Source organism: Panthera leo, chromosome A1 (genome assembly GCF_018350215.1).
Source record: "Panthera leo isolate Ple1 chromosome A1, P.leo_Ple1_pat1.1, whole genome shotgun sequence".
Taxonomy (NCBI): Eukaryota; Metazoa; Chordata; class Mammalia; order Carnivora; family Felidae; genus Panthera; species Panthera leo.
In genome coordinates, this window is record NC_056679.1 from 189,931,587 (window position 1) to 189,946,179 (window position 14,593).

Below are 14,593 nucleotides of genomic sequence, written 5' to 3' on the forward strand. Positions count from 1 at the left end.
GTACCATACAACCGGACCAATCTATTCTGCTACTTAAGAGTATATCCTACACTTCTATTTGCACATGTATGTGAAGATAAGTTTATAAGGATATTCACTGCAACATTGTTAGTAATAGCAATAGCAACCTATATATCCTCCAGTAGGGACCAATTAAGTCTGGTACATCCCTGTAGTGGAACCCTATGCAGCTGAATGAAAGAAAGAGGCAACTCTGTATGTACTGAATAAACCCATTTCGTACAATAGGTTAAGTGAAAAAAACATTGCTGCCATTTTTAATTAGATAGATATCTCTGGAAGATACACAAGATAGATACAAGATAGAAGATACATTGTTAATTGTGATGGCTTCTCCAGGTTGTGGGGAAGTAGGAGCTGGAATGGCTAGTTAGAAATATCAAGACATGCTTTATTTCTTTATAATTTTGTACGTATATTACCTATTTTAAAATCTAAAATGGAACAGGGCTTTTTAATTAGTCAGTAGGTTTAGCACACAAACCGCCCACAGGTATACAATCTCAGTAAGGTATAAAGAATTGATATAACATCCTTTTCTATGAGTAGGTCTTGATGAGAAGTTGGGGGTGGAATAATCTGATGGGGATACAGGAAGAAAAAGCTCAACATTCCCTCCCCCCCAAAAAATGTTCTTAACTTCATGATTTTACCAAGGGCTAGCTTTTTACCTTAAGGGGCTTCTGACTTCTCCTAAAGTTGGCTAGTGTGCTGATAAATGTTTCTTGCCCACCCAGGAGCCCGGCCCGCTCCCGATCTCTGCTTTGAGAAGGTGAATGTGGCAGGGGACACCTTTGGAAACTGCGGGAAGGACATGAATGGGGAACACAAGAAGTGCAACATGAGGTGATGACCATAGGGCTGACCCCATAAGATGAGGAGTGACAGAGCAGTTTCTGTTCTGTCCTCACTCCTGTCCACCTCAGCCACTTGGGTCTTTAAGTAAATTGTCAGAGTCAGACAGCTGTTCCAGGCCTGTTCTTGGATGATATACCATTCAGCCTAAGGAAGTCAAAGGGAGGGTATCAATGGCAGTGCTTCCTAGAAAGCTGGTCAGACTTCCTTTTGGGTCCTTCTTACAGTTGAGCAGGGAATCAGCTCTCTTGGGTCATTTCTGTGGAATGCTAATAATACCCTCATCTGAATACCCTGTCATTCATTTCCTTCCTTCCTTCCTTCCTTCCTTCCTTCCTTCCTTCCTTCCACCAACTATCCACCCAATCCTCCATCCATCCATCCATCCATCTGTTGAAGGTTTGCTGTGTACCAGATACTATGCTGAGTACATGGAACTTTTAATAAATGATACTGTATGATAATGGAATGTGGAGAGAGCCACCCAATCTGGTCTTAGTAGGTCAAGGTGGTGTCCCAAGGGAAACTGTGCTTAAGCTGAGATCTGGAGAAATTATCCAGTTGAACAAGATAAGGATTTGTGCTGGTACGAGGGAGAGTAGATAGATGAGTAGAGGAAAACTGGTGTGAAAAGCAGCTGATAACAGTTTGTTATAGTTCAAGTACAATGTTGGGGTACAGTGGAGAGGGAGCTACTGAGAAACAAACCTGGACAGTTGAGCAGGGAGACCAGATCATGAAAAGCCTTGAATGCATGACTAGGGGAATTTGTGGACTTTAGCTTGAGAGGAGTTTGGAAATTAGACACCAGTGGAGGCAAGGCTGAAAGCAGGGAGATCAGTTTCTTGCTGTCCAGGTGACAAAAGGATGGAGGTGTGATTTGGGGTAAATAAATATGAGGGAGGATTGACAGGGCTTGGGAATTACTTGAATGCAGGAGTGAGGGAGAATGGGGAGTGGGAATGACACCAGGCTTCTGGCTGTAGCTCCTGGATGCAGGGGGGTGGGTGGAGCATAAGGGGCAGGTTGCTCAGGTAAGGCAGTTGTCCTTGCAGTAAAGAGGACTTCCCAAGGCCAGCTCTCTGGCACAGATCTGCTTGGGGACAAGGATCTAATTTTCTATCCTTAGTCTAAGTTCACATGCGATCTCTCCTGCTGGGTCCCTAGGGCACACTCATTGCTCCTCGGCCCCTCCCCTATCCATACCTGCTCTCCTGAGCAATGAAAGATTGAAGCTCTTCTGTCCCCCAGTTCTTCCCCTCCTCTGATTCTACCTCCTTCCCTCCCCCTCTCTCTTGGGCTCAGAGATGCCAAGTGTGGGAAGATCCAGTGTCAGAGTTCTGAGGCCCGGCCCCTGGAGTCCAATGCAGTGCCCATTGACACCACCATCATCTTGAACGGGAGGCAGATCCGATGCCGGGGCACCCATGTCTACCGTGGTCCTGAGGAGGAGGGGGACATGCTGGACCCGGGCCTGGTGATGACCGGGACCAAGTGTGGCTACAACCATGTGAGTCCCAGTCTCACTCAAGGGAGAGGGGAGTGACTGAGAGATGTGAGCTCTGGAGGAAAGGTGCCTGGGCTCAAATCCCAGCTTCCCAGCCTCTCTGTGTCTCCATGGCTTCCATTATAAGACATGTCAGTAATAGCATGACCCACCCCAGAGAACTGTTGTAAGGATTAAATGAGATAATCCCTGTAAACCACTTAGAAGGGCTAGCTGTTATCACTTTTGTCCTCATCATGAATTATTATATGACTTAAGAAATGGACTTGACTCTAATCCAGGAGCCTTGGGAAGATAAAGGCACCTATCTCAGAGTTAACTGAGAAGGAAATTAGAAAAAACACGTGAAGCATTTATTTGGTATAGCACAGAGTAGACTGCTGTCACCATCATTATTTTTAAGGACAATACTAAAATTAATGCATATTAATATACACTTAAGTAATTAACATATAACCAACATATTAATATAGAATGTAATAACATCTATTTGTTATATTAAATATAATGTCTTAATATAATGTTTATTATTTTCTCCCTCATCATAAAACTAATAGCAGAATTTAGTTAACTATCATCCTGTCCTTGGTTTTTAGGTCATTTTCAATTTTTCAGTGTAATAACCTAAAGTGAGTTGCATTTTCGAGTCCCATATGTCCTAAGTGTAAAACCCCCATCTCCTGATTGCTAACCAGTGTCCCTTCTGTGGCACTGACAGTTTGGTTTCCTCCTCAATACAGATTTGCTTCGAGGGGCAGTGCAGGAACACCTCCTTCTTTGAAACGGAAGGCTGTGGGAAGAAGTGCAATGGCCATGGGGTGCGTGTGCCCCGGGGGATTCCTGGGTTCCCCTGCACTGATGTCCACTGGGGCGGGGTGGGGGTGGGGGGCAGGCCCTAGGGGAGGCTGAACCTCTCCAGGGTGCTGACACCTGTGCCCTTCCCTCGCTTCAGGTTTGCAACAACAACCAGAACTGCCACTGCTTCCGAGGCTGGGCCCCACCCTTCTGCAACACCCCCGGCCAGGGGGGCAGCATCGACAGTGGGCCCATGCCCCCTGAGAGTGAGTGCCTGGCCTGCTCAGAGCCTCTGCCCATTTTTGTGAGGTTGGGTGGGTGGCCTGTTGTAGAGAAAGAATGAGTCAGCTCCATTATCCTGATTTTGTAGACGAAGGAACACAAAAGAAGAGCCAAGTGGGAGAGTGGCTGAGGCTGGCAGCCTGCTGTCTCTCATGTCAGGGGCTCATGTCAGTTGCTCTTTCTCTATCATTTCTACTGAGGAGAGCAACACTGCTTGGTTGAAAGAGAGATTGAGACAGATCAGAGGTTATTGAATGATCTCATCTAGTTTTGGATAGTGGAGTGACAACCTGTCCTTCTCAGCCACATAAAAACAATCATGAACCTGGGGCACATTATAATGGTTCAGATTCCCTGGATGAATAAGCTTCAAATGGAGAAACAGACAACCAGAAAAATGTACTACAGTTTTTAGTGTAAACCACAGAGATTCTAGCCCTTTGGTTTTCAAGCTTTTTTTTTTTTTTTTTTTTTTAATACCAAAGTACTTTTGTGTGAACAAAATCTCTTAGAGAAGAAACTCTAGTTTATAAAACAGACAAAAGTAGTGTGTCTGTACATTTAAATTGTACATTTAAATGTACATTGTACATTTAAATTTGTAATTTGTGACAATTGAGGCAGCTTTGATGAAACCAAATATGAAATTGTGGATTATCCATGAGACTTTTAGTCCTAGGTTGGTCTCAGCTTCTCAGCATCTGGGGTTGGTTGCTTTGTGTCCAGAAAAACCATGATTCAGGCTAAAAGCTAGTGGTAAATAATAATAGAACTTGAACTCCTTGCCTCAAAAGGAACTTTTAAATTAAACAGAAGTGTCTGGAGAAGCTTCACTATGAGGTCTGCACAAAGCAAGTTGACCTGGCTGTTTAAGCTAATATTAGCGGTTTCCTAGGGGTACATAATGTGTGTGTGTTTATTATACTTCTTAAGTTAAAATAAATAATACAAATTAAGTGCAAATAAAATATCTGAAGAAGAATCAGGAATACAGTGTTTGAATTCCACTGCTGCAGCCCAAATAGCTTCTAAATTTCTAATTTGGGTTCTCTTTCTGGAAGGTGCTGGTCCTGTGATAGCCGGAGTGTTCACGGCCGTATTTGTGCTGGCATTCCTTATGCTGATGTACCACTACTGTAAACAGAACAACAAACTGGGCCAGCTCAAGCCTCTAGCCCTCCCTTCCAAGTTGAGGCAACAGTTCAGGTATGATGGGGTGCCATGAAGGACTTGGGTCCATTGATGGACCATAAAGCTTTCTGTAAGCAGAACCAGGTAAAAACAACTGGTGGTAGTGGGTCTAAATCAGGGAAGGCAAATGAGCAGTACATGCCGCCATCTTCCCTTCTGCCTTGCTTCGCCAATGTGGCAAACATTACTAATTGATCTTACTCTAAGTATTCTCTACTGGTTGTCACTTCAGAATCCTTTTCATCAGACTGCCCCTAACCAATTCAAGTTGAAATGTAAAATGAAGTCTGTTTGCCATCTTTTTTTTAATTGATTTGATTTCCATTTTAAAGAGCAGGAAACTGAGGCAATACAGGTGGACTAACCTAAGTCAGTCCCGGCGGGAGGGGGGGGCGGTGCTGGATATCGACTCAAGACAAAGGCTTTCTTTTCCTCCCAGTGATTCATTCTTTTGGATCCTGGGGATGTGTAGTTTTTGAGTCCCCTATTAAATTATACTTTTCATGGAAGGATTTAAAATCCCAAGTCTTTCTGGATCTATGCCTGAAGGGAATTGGTTGATGGCTGGTGACATCCTTGTGTCTCCTTGAGGGAGCAAGTTCTTAAAAGGGTAAAGAGAAGGTGATGAGGAAAACTCTGTTTTGTAAGGGGCAACTCTTTACATGAGAGTTCTCCACTGGCCACACAGTGTCTCCATATGTAGGGAGTCTTCACTTCTCCAGAGAAGACTTGGGGAGATTTAGCTGCTTGCTGGACTATTCTGGGCCAGAGGGAACTCAGGCAGTGACCCTTGATGAACATTTCCCCTTTTCCTTCTCCCCCATTCCTTGTTACCAGTTGTCCCTTCAGGGTGTCTCAGAACAGTGGAACTGGCCATGCTAACCCAACGTTTAAGTTGCAGACTCCCCAGGGCAAGCGAAAGGTAAGGGCTCTGTACCATTGAATTTTGCCGCTTTTCCTTTATCCTTCAGTACCCTGCTGGATTTTCCTAAGGCTCTGTGGGCCTGTGGGATTGGTAAAAAAGCCAAACTTGGCTTGAGAGAGATTCAGTTGGTTCCGACATCCCCTAATGACTTTAAAGATTGTACCTGACCTCTGGGAACCTGGAGATTTGGCAGGTCAGCATGTCCTTCCTTTGGTCTCTGGTCTTCTCAGTGAGACACACAGGGACACCCTTCCTTGAGTTTTTTCAGTATCTTGAGGGCTCCTGTTTCTCAGACATTCCTTGTCTTATGCATACAGGTGACCAACACCCCTGAAACCCCACGGAAGCCCTCCCAACCTCCTCCTCGGCCCCCTCCAGACTATCTTCATGGTGGATCCCCACCTGCACCATTGCCAATGCACCTCAGCAGGGCTGCTAGGAGCTCCCCAGGGGCCGGGTCCCAAGTAGAGAGGAAAGAGTCATCCAGGAGGCCTCCTCCCAGCCGGCCAGTTCCCCCGGCACCAAATTGCATCCTCTCCCAGGTAAGCAGATTCTCAGCAATGCTGTTTTCAAGGCCACCGGCAGCAAGGAATGACAGAGGCTGTGAAGACGGAGCTCACTGAGTCGTGAGCGACCACTTCCCCTGCATCCTGGTGAATGCAGGGGCACACAGAGGGTGAGAGAGGTGACCTTGGGGAAGTTTACTCCTCAGGAAGCCCCTGAACTGCAGAGGATTTCCTTCCTGGTTGGCTTGTTTTCTGACACGCCACTACCTACCCAATGCCCTCAATGAACTTCTTTCAGTTTGCTGTGCTTTTTCTCTCCTCTAGGCCTTTGGGAATGCTTTGTCTTCTGACTGGCACACTCTTTCCTCCTTTTGCATGGCCAGCCCTGTTCATCCTCAGATCTCCTCCTACTTGTCACTCCCCCTCCCCAGAAGCCCTCTCTGACCCCCAAGCCTGAGTTTCGTGCCCCTGTACCTCTCTCATCACAGTACTTATTCCACCAAATTGAACTTTCCACTAGTCGGGAAGTCTTAACTGAGGGATGCTAATTCGAGGGCAGTCAAGGACAGAGGCCCCTGGAAGGTGTGAGTCATCCTGCCAGCAGCCTGTTCACCTGGCCTGTCTGTGCCTGTCTTACAGGAGTTCCCACGGCATAGGCACAAATCTTTCCCAGGCAGTGTCCCAGCACGGTACCTTCCAGAGCTGTCCTGTGTGTTCTGGTGTGACCCTTCAAGTGGGGCAGAGGACCTGTTTATTTTCCTTCTGGGACTGCTTTCCTTGGGCTTCACTGGGACCCCGGCTGACCCCATCCGTGGGTTTGGCACCAGCTCTGGGAGGTTCCCTGGAACACAGGGCAGGATCATGGTTCGGCAGAGTTGAGAGCATCAGGTTTGGGTCGCCAATGATGTGAATCTGCCTGTCTCCCATTTTTCTCATCTGAGTCAAGGGTGGGATGGAAAATATACATGCAGAAAGGGAGGGGGAGGACAGGCAGCAAGAGGAGAGGGAAGAAGGGAGAAGAGCCAGAGGTCAGAAATCACGAGCAGAGGCGGCAAGTGCATTCGTCAGCTGGAGAGACCCTGAGTCCCACTGACCCCCTGAGCAAGGGCTTAAACAGCCGAAAGTTATTTTCCCACAGTTCTGGAGGCTAGAAATCCAAGATCGGGGGTCTGTAGGGTTGGTTGGTTCTGGTCTGCAGATGACCCCCTTCTCCCATGCCCTCTATTGGTCCTTCCTTTGGGCCCCAGTGTCTCTGTGTCCAAATTTCCTCTTGTCACAAGGACACCAGTCAGATTGGATTAGGTCCCATACTAACAGCTTCATTTTAACTTAATTGCCTCTTTAAAGTTCCTGTCTCCAAATATAGTCACATTCTGAGGTCCTGGGGCTTAGGGCTGCAACATATGAATTTGTAAGTGGAAGAGCCAGGCTTCAAACCCGGTTCTAACTCCAAACCCTTCACCACCCTGTGTGCCAGGTCCTGGCTTAGGCCCTGGGATCCCCCAAGCTGAAGGGAGCATCATCTTTTCTTGGGGGCATTCGCAGTCCAGATCTCAGCTGCACCATTCCTAGCTAGGTAATCACCCTGGAGGTCTCTAGGGACCACCCTTTGAGAGGTAGTGGTGAAACTTTGTAGCCTCCTCTATCCCCTACAAATATTTAGGAGCTTCTAATCTATACCAGGCCCTGGAGGGCAAAACAGATGCCATCCGTGCCTCCCAGGGCCCATATTCTGCTAGGGAAGAGACTCAGACATGTGTAGTTACAGTGGTGATCAGTGCTATAAAGGAGAGCTCCAGGGTGCTCAGAAGGAACTACAGCAAGAGTTGATCTACTCTAAGAAATCTAGGAAAGTTTCCCTGAGGAGGTGACATTTGAAGTGAGAGCTGAAGGATGAGCAGGAGTTGGCAGACCGTGAGGGTTGAGAGAGGAGAGAGTTTTCCTGGTCCAAGGACCTGCTGATAGGAGGTTTTATGATGGCAGAGAGTCCCGCAGAAGGAAGGAGCATCAAGGTCATGGCTCTGGGGCCTGAGGAGTTAGATGAGGCTAGAGAATCAGGAGGGGCCAGACTGTGCCACAGGCTTTGGTCAAGGCTTTGCTCTGCATTCCGTGGGAAGGGGGCAGTGGTGGAGGCATGGTGACATGATCCACTTTGCCATTTACAAGGATTCCCTTTGGGCTACCTTTAGGCAGGAGGGGAGTGCAATGCCTGGGAGGGGCCTGTAGATGCTTCTGGGGCTGTTAATCTTCTATTTCATGCCCCAGGTAGGGATTATAAAAGTGTGCTCACTTTGTGATTATTCATCTAGTTGTATATTTATGATTCACATTTTTGTATGTATATTACACTCCACTTTACAAAACTGGTTTAAGAAAATGAAAGGTTTAATATTTTAAAAAATTAAAAAAAAAATAAGACCATAAAGTATATCCTTTTTTTCTCATCTGATTTTGATCTGTAATATATCGGGAGCATTTTCTTTCAAACAGGCCCCTCCGGCCTTTGAGTAAGACTTGTGACTTTCTCCCCAGGATGTTTCTAGGCCGCGGCCGCCGCAGAAGGCACTGCCGGCTAACCCTGTGCCAGGCCGTAAGAGCCTCCCCAGGCCAGGTGGCGCCTCCGTGCTGCGGCCCACTGCCACTACCCCTCTTCAGTCCCGGCCTCTGGCAGCACCTGTCCCAAAGGTGAGTCTGTGGAAACCCTCAAGGTATCAGCTGGAGTCAGAGGGCTCCAAGAGGCAAGAATGTGGTTGAGAAAACAGACCAATTCATGCTCCTTTTTGCAGGGATGAATTTCCGGAGCAAAAGCCAAGGACCAAACCTTAGTGTTTCCTGGTGCCTGCATGACTATCCCTTAAATTAGGGTTAGAGTTTTTTTCTTTCATATGAAAGGTGATGCTTAGGAGTCTGAACTGTGGTGCCTTCAAACCTGGATCTGCAACTGGCCAGCCAAATAGCCCTGAGCAAATCATTCTTGAGTCTCAGCTTCCTTCTCTGGAAAGAGGCAATAAGAAGCAGCAGTAGTCTGCCCCATCAGGCTGCTGCGAAGGTCAAGGCAGTTAGTTTATATACACTGCTGGCTAGTGAAAGGCTATTTACAAATGGCCCATCTTCTTCCCTCTCCCCTGGGGCTGACATGTTCTCAGGCTGCCAGTCCTGGAAGTTGGGGCAAAGGGGAGGAGGCGAGGAAGCTGGCCGACTGCCCTCTGTTCCCACCAGGCCTGGGAAATGTGTAAACTGAACTGCAGCTCAGGTTGGGGGCATCACCTCACCTCTCACTGGAGGGTTGATAGTCTGGATGCACAGGCACGGCGACACATTTCTACGGGAAACCATTCCTAGCTGACGGTCTATCCTCCTGACCTGTCAAAAGCAAGAGGACAGATCCCATTGACCCCATTGGTCAACATTTAGCTGATCTCTCTCTCCCTCCCCTTTCTTTGTTTCCACAGTTTCCTGAATACAGATCACAGAGGGCTGGGGGGATGATTGGCCCGAAGATCTAACCCCTCTAAAGGGGTTTCTGCCTTTCCTTGAGGACTCTGAACCCCACCTCATCCCAAAGGATCCGTGGCCATGGAACCTGGAAAAAGCATGTCTGGCCACCTCCAAGCTCCTCCTCCCCTCTTTCCTTCCTCCCAGAACCACCGCATCTCCAAAAATCTCCTTCTTGACTCAGTGCCTCCTTGGCTTCCTGGGAGGCCCAGAGAGACTACTGTCCAGTGGCATCAAAATGTTGTTTTGTGCAATATACTGCCCCAGGGAAGGGAGGAGAGAACACAGATGAAGACAAATGGAAGCTTCTCCTCCAACTTCCCTTGGGTTGGCCTGTCACCTCAGAGGTGCCAGTGGGGATGGTCTGGGCTGTATCACCATACAGGCCCAGCTGGGAAAAGTCCTGTTCAGCCCTTCAGCCCACAACTTGGCTTGGAGAAGCCATTCATCCACATCCTGTGGTGGAGGGTATACATGAGAGCTTTCCATTTCTTCTATCTCTCTTAAAGGTCCCAGGCTTGACAGAGGCTGGGCAGTTACTCATCCCTTTTAGCTCTGAGATCGAGAGGGGTCAGGCCAGCCTCCACCGTGGCCCTGTTCAGGGCCTGGTCGAGGCCACCACTCCTGGCTCTGTGGCCACATGTGAGCAAGTGAAGTTTGCTCCCCTCCCACCCCTCTAAACCCCCACCTCCCCTTATTCACACGGGTCGCCCTGACTCCAACAGGTACTATTTGTGGGCAGTATAGACAGCAGAGGGAGCACCAGGCTTGGGCCTCCTCTGAGCCAATGCCAAAGTTGTGGCTCTCACCTCGGGATCATTCTTGGTTGCCTTTTGTTTCCTTGTCTTAATAAGTGCCCAGCGCTTTTGATTTCTCCCTTCAGAAATTTCTCCTTCCCCACTCAGATCTACCTAAGGTGTGGTGCTGCGGTGAGTGGGTCTTCAGCAGTCCCAGCCTCCCAGAGACCTGGTGCTTGTGAGTTACAAGTGAGGGTCCTGCTGCAAGGGTTGGCCACTGGATTTCCTATGTGGTTCTCACGGCTCTTGACCAGAGGACACTCAGGCCATGGCTGTGGGGGTCGAAGCTTTTTTTTCCCATTGGGTTTTGTGACCTCAGCAGAGTGAGGGTGTCTTACCCTCTACTCCCTGGTGGAAATCTAAGTAAGGTCCTCAGGGAGGGCAGCAAAGGGGGCAGAACCCCAGCCTCTCCCTAGGTCTGGTTACTGATTGGAGTCATGGTTGTTGCCCTCTAAGCAAAGAGCTGACCTGTCCCTAGAGATCTGTAGAGAAGTAGCAGTCAGCAGTCTTGATGGAACAGAGTCAGAGCTGGAGCCACCAGGCTTTTTATCACCCACTTCCTCGTGTTCTTTCTTCTGGTCACTGCCTTTATCTGACTTTTATAAAAAGAACTCGAAGCAGCTGGGAAAATGCCACTGCATTGGGTACTGCCCTCCCCAGAGCAGGAAAGGAAGGCTTTGTGGTGCTCTGCTAAATTGGACAACTTGTCACTGGAGATGTTCTCTGGTGGCGGTCTCCACCCCCAGAAGGGTGCTGTGCTGTCCCCACCTCCTGCAGTGAGCCGTTGTTCACGCTTGAAAACCTCAGTACAAGGAAGAAGCTTGAGCTTTTACTCCCCAGCCACCAACCCAGGGCCCCCTTACAGTTCTCTGCACACAACAGGTGCTCGATATGTGTTCTCGGGTTTTAGACAAGTGGGAGATTTGGAATGTACCCCTGGGACACACATGAGGTAGATTTAGAAAGATCTCAGGAAAATGAGTTTCCTTTCCCTCAGGTAGTCTGATATTCATGCGTCTGTCTCCCAGACAAGGGCCCTGGTTGATCCCCATAGCCAGTTTCCACCTTCCTTGCTGCCTGATTAGGTCAGGGGACAGCCTTCCATGTAATTGTGCTACTCCAAATGCCCCAGGCCTCAAGGTTGGGTCCCAGAAAAGTAAAGGTGAAGACACTCTGGCAAAAAAAAAAAAAAAAAAAAAAAAAAAAAGTCACCCTTATGCCCACCTGCATGCTTCACAGACGTTCCTGTGGTATGTCTAGCTTTTTTTCCCACATACCAGGAGGTCGAAGGCTCTGAAGTGAAAATGCCACAGCCATTGTGGCTGCATGAGCCTTTTGAACCTGAAATCCACTCTCCCTGGAGCCATACCAGAAAGAGTCCTGGGTTGTGTTTTCTTTTTTTTCTGTTTTTGTTTTCCGTTATTTTAATACCACCTCTATCCCATAAAATTGTACTGTGAACTGGAAGAAGGTCGAATTTTTTATATTTGATGGAGACTTTTGGTGGCCGGTTCTATTTACTGTTTCACTTCTGGCTGTGTCCAGGGACTGGGAGTCACCGTATTGGCAGGCTGAGCAGGCTGCCCAAGAGTGAGACTGACCACTGCGTGCTCCCTTTTCCTTCCTGTGCCCTGTGCTGCTTTGAGGTGACAAATAAAAACAAATATGGCCTTAGGTTAAAAGGGATTTTATTTGAAAGGATTACTGCAAGACAAGGAAAGGGAACTTGCATTCGGGGCAGGGTGCTGGCAGTGGGGGGAATGCTCAAGTGAGCTCTTGTAAGATCTGCAAGTATCTCAAAGCTCATAAAGGGGCCTTTTATTTGATAGGATGGAGTGGATGTGACTAGAAAGAACTGCAGTAGGAGCATCCTTGCACTCAGCCTCCTTGTGGGGGGCTGCTACAGAAGGGCCGTAGGTTGGCTCAGGCTGAGGGTGGGCCCAAGTTCAGAGTCTGGTGGGGAGACGAGCCTAGGTAAAGCTGGTGGAGTTAACCAGTCCTTTGTTCAGATGGAGCTGTATGGAAATCTTTTTAAAAGCTAACTTAACCTGCCAGTTTTATAGCCCTGTAAATGTTTTTCTTAAGAACCTGGGAGCCATCTCTGAAAAGTAAACCTCAAGGGACCGCAAGGGAGCTAGCATCCCCATCCGCCTGTCTCAGTGGGAGTTTTACCCAGGGACCGACTTGCTGTCGGTTGTTTTTAGCGTTGTTTACTTCTCCCTGTAAAAGCCCTTTTCTGCCCCAGCTCTGAGATGCCTGCAGATCCTATAGTATTGTGAGAGCCCCTTCTCCATACTACAGTAGCTCCTTGCTGTCTCTTGCCATAATCCTTTTGAATAAAACCTCCCCTTACCTATGTTCAAATTTGTTCTTTTTTGGCAAAGGGTATGGAAGACTTGTGTATTTTAAATGGGGGACCAGCTCTAAAGTCAGGATTGTGTTAAATGTGTATATAACAGCTCTGCTGGCCACCCAAGAAAGCCAAGGGAACGCCAACTGGAAAGGTGCCCCATCCCTAGGGAAGCTTGCTAAGAGGGGTTCTGCAGAATCCAAGCCAGTGTCCCCAGAGCCACCCTTCTGCTCATCCTCTCACACCATCTGCTGTGTGTATGTGTCTGGGATCTAGGGCATGTGAATTTTCTTTTTATTTGGAGATTGTTCACGGAAAACAGATCCTCTTCTCTCTTGTCCACCTATTAATTGTTTACAATATTTGTACATCTATGCAAAATACTTGAATGGGCCATGGTGCCTTTTCCCCCCCTTGTTTGTATTTAATTAAAATAAATTGTCATTCGAAATGTCTGGTTTGGCAGTTCTTTTTTTTTGGTGTTAATCTCCCACTGCTCAGCCTGGATAGGGTCCATCTCATGAGGACTCCTCAGAAGAGTTCCCACAGAGACAACCAGTCCATCTGTGAGGCCACAATGAAAGACCCCAAGCCACAGCAAAGGGTTTTCCCATGACCAGTTGAGAAGGGCTGCTTACCTTTGTACCTGGACACAGGCTAGTCTAGTTTAATTAGGTTTGGGGTCACTAGAGGCACGAAAGAATGATCCTGGGATCGTCTGCTGTGTTTCTCCTCAGGCTACACTATTGTGCTTGGAGACAGCGAGGACCCTTGGTCAGCCTCCACATCTTATTGCTAGGTAACACGCACTTCCAAATGGGGAGAGTCTTGCTCAAGGTCTGTTGGGCTGGGTGGGCAGGTGCAGAGCCAAGGCTAGGGTTGAGTATGCTTTCTGATTCCAGAGCCCTATGTGATAACAACTGCCATCCATTAGTGCCCCTGAGTCCGCAGAAAGATCCCACCCTTATTCTCTCATTTGATCCCTGCCTTGGTTTTGAGGTTCTCTAAGAGAGAATCATAATAACCATGCTAGGAGGTAACATTTACCGAGTACTTAAATTATGCTAGGCATTGTATGTTACTGTCTTTCTGTACATTACCTCATTTAATCTTCACAAAAGCCCTGGGAGGTCTTTGGTATCTGATATTTTTCTAACTTCTCAGGATTTTGAGACTGTCTGAGGATATCAAATGCTTTGACTACTAAAATGCTTCCTCATGAAATCAGCCCCCACCCAAACACCCCTGCCTGTTTAACATCCATCATCTAAACTACCCACTGTGTCTACTCTGCCAGCCGATCTCTGGGTTGATAGTCATAGATTGATAAGCAATGCAATACGCAAAGCCTGGTTGGACAGACCTGGTTCAAATCCCAGCTCTGCTGCTTACTAGATGTGTGGAAATGGATAAATTCCAGAACCCGGGGCCTTTTTTTGCTACATGGCGGGAGTAATACATACCTCAAAAGTGTGATCATACGCGAAGTGCTCCGTGTGAAAGCACCCACCTGTGCCTAGCCTGGGCTAAGTGCTCAGAGACTGCTGACTACATCAGTTTTTGAGTTGCCCTGATGAACATGCCAGGGTTTTATTTATATCTGCTCTGGATTGAGAGTTGGCTCCCAAGACAGTTTGGGCAAAGGAACAGTATTGCTCCTTTATTCAACAGATGATTTTTATGAGTGCCAACTATGTGTTCGGCATTGAAAACAAGCAGCAAATAAAGACCAGCTCCCATGAGGCTTATACCCAGACAGGGGAAACAGCACGGATCACAGGAAAAGGAATGAGCAAAGTAGTGCCAGACTTAGTTTAGTGCTTCGGAGAGACGCATTGCCTGGTGGGTAAGACTATAGACCCAGAGCCA

At 47.7% G+C, this 14,593-nt stretch overlaps 1 protein-coding gene across 1 annotated transcript in view; it reads left to right on the forward strand.

Annotated features, from left to right (window-relative positions):
- The window catches only part of ADAM19 (ADAM metallopeptidase domain 19), an 81,222-nt gene extending 68,047 nt beyond the window's left edge, over nt 1–13,175 (forward strand). The window contains exons 15-23 of the mRNA XM_042948327.1: nt 759–867; nt 2,182–2,386; nt 3,124–3,201; nt 3,336–3,444; nt 4,522–4,666; nt 5,489–5,573; nt 5,894–6,118; nt 8,615–8,767; nt 9,535–13,175. Of these exons, the coding sequence (XP_042804261.1) occupies nt 759–867; nt 2,182–2,386; nt 3,124–3,201; nt 3,336–3,444; nt 4,522–4,666; nt 5,489–5,573; nt 5,894–6,118; nt 8,615–8,767; nt 9,535–9,588 (1,163 nt within the window). The 3' untranslated portion in view covers nt 9,589–13,175. The remainder of the gene's footprint in view (nt 1–758; nt 868–2,181; nt 2,387–3,123; nt 3,202–3,335; nt 3,445–4,521; nt 4,667–5,488; nt 5,574–5,893; nt 6,119–8,614; nt 8,768–9,534) is intronic.
- Nucleotides 13,176–14,593: the final 1,418 nt, after the last annotated feature.